This window comes from Spodoptera frugiperda, chromosome 27 (genome assembly GCF_023101765.2).
Source record: "Spodoptera frugiperda isolate SF20-4 chromosome 27, AGI-APGP_CSIRO_Sfru_2.0, whole genome shotgun sequence".
Taxonomy (NCBI): Eukaryota; Metazoa; Arthropoda; class Insecta; order Lepidoptera; family Noctuidae; genus Spodoptera; species Spodoptera frugiperda.
This window is the reverse complement of record NC_064238.1, coordinates 2,202,779-2,207,972: the sequence shown is the minus strand read 5'-3', so window position 1 is coordinate 2,207,972 and position 5,194 is coordinate 2,202,779. Positions and strand designations below refer to the sequence as shown.

Sequence of the window (5,194 nt, the reverse complement as noted above, 5' to 3'; positions counted from 1 at the left end):
CTATCTCACAGGCGACTTACAAATGCGTTCTAATCTCTAAACACCCTTTCGTAGATAAAGAGCTGTTACTGAAGCGATGCAATGGAATAGCATTAGTTTTATTTCCATTAGATTGTAAACTAAACGTCGTAAAAGTACTTGAAAGCAATTGTTTCAAGTCTGCTTTAAATAGAAGAGTGAGGATTACTGTATCGCGTCTTATAGTAGAATTATTTGCATGTTTGTTTTGTAATTATTCATTTTTGTAGCGAGAATATCATCCGTCGCGTCGTTTACGTGCTGTGTTATAACGAGAATATCATCCGACGCGTCGGTTCCGCGCTTCGCGCGCTAACGCAAGCCGCGGCGTTCCCACCGCTCCTCACGTCGCCAGTCGGCCCTACACGCCCGTAGTGAAAGCACATGCGCGCGCGACTGCGTCGCGCGGCGCCCTAACTTGTACCTAGATTATTGTTTGAACTATATTACTGCTGTCTGTGTGTTACCTAATTGTGATTGTCACTAACTGTATAATTATAGAATAATAAACTTTTGTACATCCATTACAAAATTGCGCCCAACTCGTGGCTCGTGCTCGAAAGTACCTACGCGAGTGCGAACGTATTCCACGCTCCGTTGAAGTCTGTTGTGTACCTACTGTACCGAGGCTGTAACCGTCGTGTCTCGAGAAGATGCCGAAAACACGCGGACAGACGGCCATCGAGAACCGCAGTAGTGATAGTGACGAAGAGTTCACGGATACGCGAGTGGCGGGAACCGCCGCGGGCAACAACATGGCGGCGGCGTCACCTACCACAACGGACCGACGCGATACGAATATGATCACAATGACGGAAGACCAGCTATCTAGGATCCTGGCCAGCGTGATGAGGGGGTCGACTCAACCTCCTGCTGCAGGAGTGCACGCGGTGCACACTGCGCAGAGCAATTTTACCCGGTGCACGGCTCGGTTCGATGGAGCCGCCTGCAACGCCGACGTCGTGGAAGCGTTCATCGAGAGCGTGCTCGTATACAAGGAGTGCGCAGGCGTCTCAGACGACCACGCGTTACGAGGACTGCCGATGCTGCTGACCGGAGACGCCGCCGTGTGGTGGCGAGGAGTGCGACCTACGGTGGAGAGCTGGGACGACGCGTTACGCCGGCTGCGCTTCATGTACGGCGCGGCGCGCCCAGCCCACAGGGTCTTACGCGACATATTCGCGACAGAACAACAAAGTGAAAGTGCCGACGTATATATTTCGCGTGTGCGTGCTAACATTTCGCGGTTACCATATCCTTTACCAGAACAAATGCAACTCGATATAGTGTATGGCCTGTTACACCGTAGAATCCGCAAACGTGTTCCGCGTGATAGCGTAAGTAGTGTCGACTGTCTACTTGAGAGAGCTAGGTACGTAGAGGAGACGCTGGGCGAAGCGAACCAACCTAGTACATCGTCTAACAATAATACCGCGAACACGAACTTACGTGATAAAGATAACCCTTCAACCTCGACCGGTAAAAATATTAACCCGCAAACGGCTGCGGTGAAAAATGTTAACCCTCAAACGACTACGTCCAACTCTAGTTCGAACATAGATAGTAGTAGCGCGACTTCTAAACGTGTTAGACCACGCTGTGCACGCTGCAAACGTTTCGGACACACGATGGACGAGTGTAAGTCGAAAGGTAATGAGTTAGCTTGTTATGGTTGCGGTCGTGAAGGTGTTATTCGGTCGAAATGTCCCACTTGTAAAGGCAAGTGCAAAGAAGATGCACCAGCCGCGGCCGCCGACGGGAAGGTAAGTTTCCAAAGTGTTTATACACACGATTCCTCCACGTCGCAGCCGACGATAAATATTGAAGTGGCTTCGTTATTAGGTGTCGCTGTGCTTGATACCGGCGCTACCGAAAGCTTAGCTAGCCCCGGTTTATATGCTATTTTGTTGAAGAACGGGACTAGTTTTACACCGGCCCGCCGCACGATAGGGTTGGCCGACGGGACCCAACATACACGTGACGTGTTGTTGTGCGATACGAATGTTGTAGTACAGGGACGTACTGTACCTACAACATTTATTGTTATACCAGGGGCGGAAAATAGGACGCTTCTCGGACAAGATTTTATTACGAAATCTGGTATTTTGCTTGACCTTCAACGTGGTTGTTGGTACTTTTCAGATTCCACAAAGGTGAAGGTACCCTTTGTGCGCTCTTACAGTCTTATGTCCACCAGTGACGCAGAGCTGATGCAGGTTAACACCACCGGCCTGGCACTGAGAGAAAACGAGGGATCTAAGCTGTCACCTGCTCAGAGGACGCAGCTCAACCAGCTTATAATATCTAAGGCTGCGCGCTTCGCCACCGAGGGACCAGCTACATCTTACGCTACTCACCACATTCGAGTAGGCGAGAGGCAGGAGCCTACCGCCTCACCACCCTACCGGATGTCGGCAGGTAAGAAGCAGCTGCTGGACGGTGAGCTCGAGAAGCTGCTGCGAGCAGACGTTATAGAGGAGTGTGAGTCGCCGTGGGCCGCGAACGTAGTGTTGGTGAAGAAGAAAGACGGTGGCGTCCGGTTATGTGTGGATTACCGCAAGCTCAATGCTGTGACGGAGCCTGACCGGTACCCACTGCCGCGCATAGAAGACGTTCTTCATGCCGCGAAGACCACCGCCTACATGTCAACGCTCGACCTTCATTCTGGCTATTTCCAGGTAAGTGTTGCGGAGGAGGACCGCGACAAGACCGCGTTTGTTACGCCCTCTGGCACCTACAGGTTTAAGAGAATGCCCATGGGATTGCGCAACTCCGGTGCCACGTTCCAGAGACTGATCGACCGGTTCCGGTCGAACCTGGTTGTACCAGCGCGGACACTCGAGACCAGTGACGGCGCTGTGACATCCTCAGACCCCGGGGTGGTGGTAGATCGGTAAGTATCCTAGGCTACCTAGATGACCTGATTGTTCTGTCACCCACCTTCGAACAACACCTCGAGGATCTGGAGGCAGTCTTCGATAGGCTGGATAAATTTAATCTGCGTGTTAACCGCAAGAAAAGTTGTTTTGCCTGTGATTCGGTGCGTTTCCTGGGGCACATTATTGTACCCGGTGGTTTGCAGGTAGACCCGGAGAAGACCTCAGCCATAGCTGACATGCCTGCCCCGAAGAACGAGAGGCAGCTTAAAGGTTTCTTAGCTACGTCAAGCTGGTTCCGGCGATTTGTGCCGAATTACGCTGCTGTCGCGAAGCCTTTAACTGACCTTCTCAAGAAGAATAGCTCGTGGAGGTGGCATGAGGAGCAGCAGGCTGCGTTCGAGCATATCAAGAGACTCCTGGTCACCGCGCCCATACTCCGTCAAGCCGACGAAAGTAAGCCCTTCTCACTTAATACCGACAGTAGTAGTTACTGTCTCGGAGCAGTTCTGATGCAGGGGAGGGCCCTGATGAGAGGCCTGTGGAGTACGCCAGTCGGTTGCTGTTACCAGCTGAGCGCAACTATACCACCACGGAAAGGGAGGCACTAGCTGTGGTCTGGGCGGTGACTAAATTCAGGGGCTACATCGAAGGGTCAGAGGTCATCGTTAAGTCCGATCATCAACCCTTGCGTTGGTTGATGAGTTTGAAGTCCCCCAGTGGCCGTTTGGCAAGGTGGGCATAGACCCTTCAGGCTTTTAACTTACAGATACAGTACACCCCCGGTAAGGTGAACGTGATCGCAGACGCGCTAAGCCGCCCCGCCTGCTGTGAAAAGGACCCAGGTGGATGCGAGGTATGCTTAGTGACTGTAGATATACCGCACAGGGCACCTGCCGACGTACGTGATAACCAGCTCAAAGACCCCGAGCTGAAGACGATCGTAGAGGATCTGGAGGACTCCGATCCGTCTAGGGGGAGGGGCTGGTCAGAACGAGGTTATCTGATGTCTGATGGAGTATTGTATCGGTGTGCACCCGAGGCTGACGACGCTGACTCCGCTTGTCTCGTGGTACCGAGTCATGAAAGAGAGGGCATCCTTGCTGACTTCCATGACGCTCCCACCGCAGGTCATTTCGGTGTTGAGAGAACCCTGCAGCGCATCAGAGCTCGCTACTTTTGGGTAGGTATGAGAACCTTCGTTGCTGACTATGTTAGACGTTGTGCTGCTTGTCAGCGTTATAAAGCAGACAACAAGAAGCCTGCAGGACTACTGCAGACGCCTGCTGCGACTCGCCGGTTCGAGGTCGTGTCAGTAGATTTGTTTGGACCTTTGCCGAAGACGGCTAAAGGTAACCGTTGGATTCTTATTATAGAGGACGTGTGTACTCACTGGGTTGAGTTATTTGCGTTGGAGACCGCCACCAGCGTAGAGTGCGCTGAGATTTTAATCGGCGAAGTCTTCTTGAGGTTTGGAGTCCCGCGTAGGATGGTCAGCGACAACGGAGTTCAGTTCGTAGCTGAGGTGATGCAACAGGCATGTCACGTGATGGGTATCAAACAGTCTTTGACGCCGTTGTACCACCCGGAAAGCAACCCCGTTGAACGCAAGAACCGGGACCTCAAACCCCAGTTGGCAATTCTGGTGGGGAAGGACCACGCCTCTTGGGATCGCCATCTCGCAGCTATAAGGTTTGCGATGAATTCAGCCGTGACAGCGAGTACGGGATCTTCCCCGGCTTTTCTTACCTTCGGAAGGGAGCTGCGCGCACCGTCTGACGTCGTAGCTGACATGAAAGCCATCGTGGATAATGATAATTTTGTACCGAGTATTACGCCTTACCTTCGTAGGTTGTCGACAGCGCTTCTAGATGCCAGGGATGTCCATGAGCAGGCCCAGTCCATCAGGAAGAAGTATGCTGATGAAGGTAGACGTACGCCTCCGGATTATAAGGTAGGTGACCTTGTCCTCCTAAAGACGCAGAGTATGAACGACGCAGGCCGTGGACAAACCGCGAAGTTCATCCCTAGGAGAGACGGCCCGTATCGTATTCGGGAAGTGGTAAGTCCCACCACTTATGTTATCGAGGGACTTACGCGAGCTGAACACATTGGACGGTACCATGTGTCACACTTAACGCCATTCGTCGGCGACATCGTGTCTCCGGTTCGTGAGAAGCGCAAGCGTGGTCGACCCCGTAAATTAGATGCTAGTCCGAACGCGAGGGCGCTATGTCCGAACTAGAGGGGGAGTGTGTAGCGAGAATATCATCCGTCGCGTCGTTTACGTGCTGTGTTAT

General features: G+C 52.5%; 1 protein-coding gene across 1 annotated transcript; it reads left to right on the top strand.

Moving 5' to 3' along the window:
* Window positions 1–242: 242 nt before the first annotated feature.
* On the top strand, window positions 243–3,897 carry LOC126912601 (uncharacterized). Its single transcript, XM_050705446.1, has one exon. It carries the CDS (start codon window positions 672–674, stop codon window positions 2,913–2,915), a length of 2,244 nt encoding a protein of 747 aa, XP_050561403.1. The 5' UTR covers window positions 243–671; the 3' UTR covers window positions 2,916–3,897.
* Window positions 3,898–5,194: the final 1,297 nt, after the last annotated feature.

Excerpts from the sequence above, each read along its gene's own strand:
- LOC126912601 (XM_050705446.1), top strand. The coding sequence starts at position 672 with ATGCCGAAAACACGCGGACAGACGGCCATCGAGAACCGCAGTAGTGAT.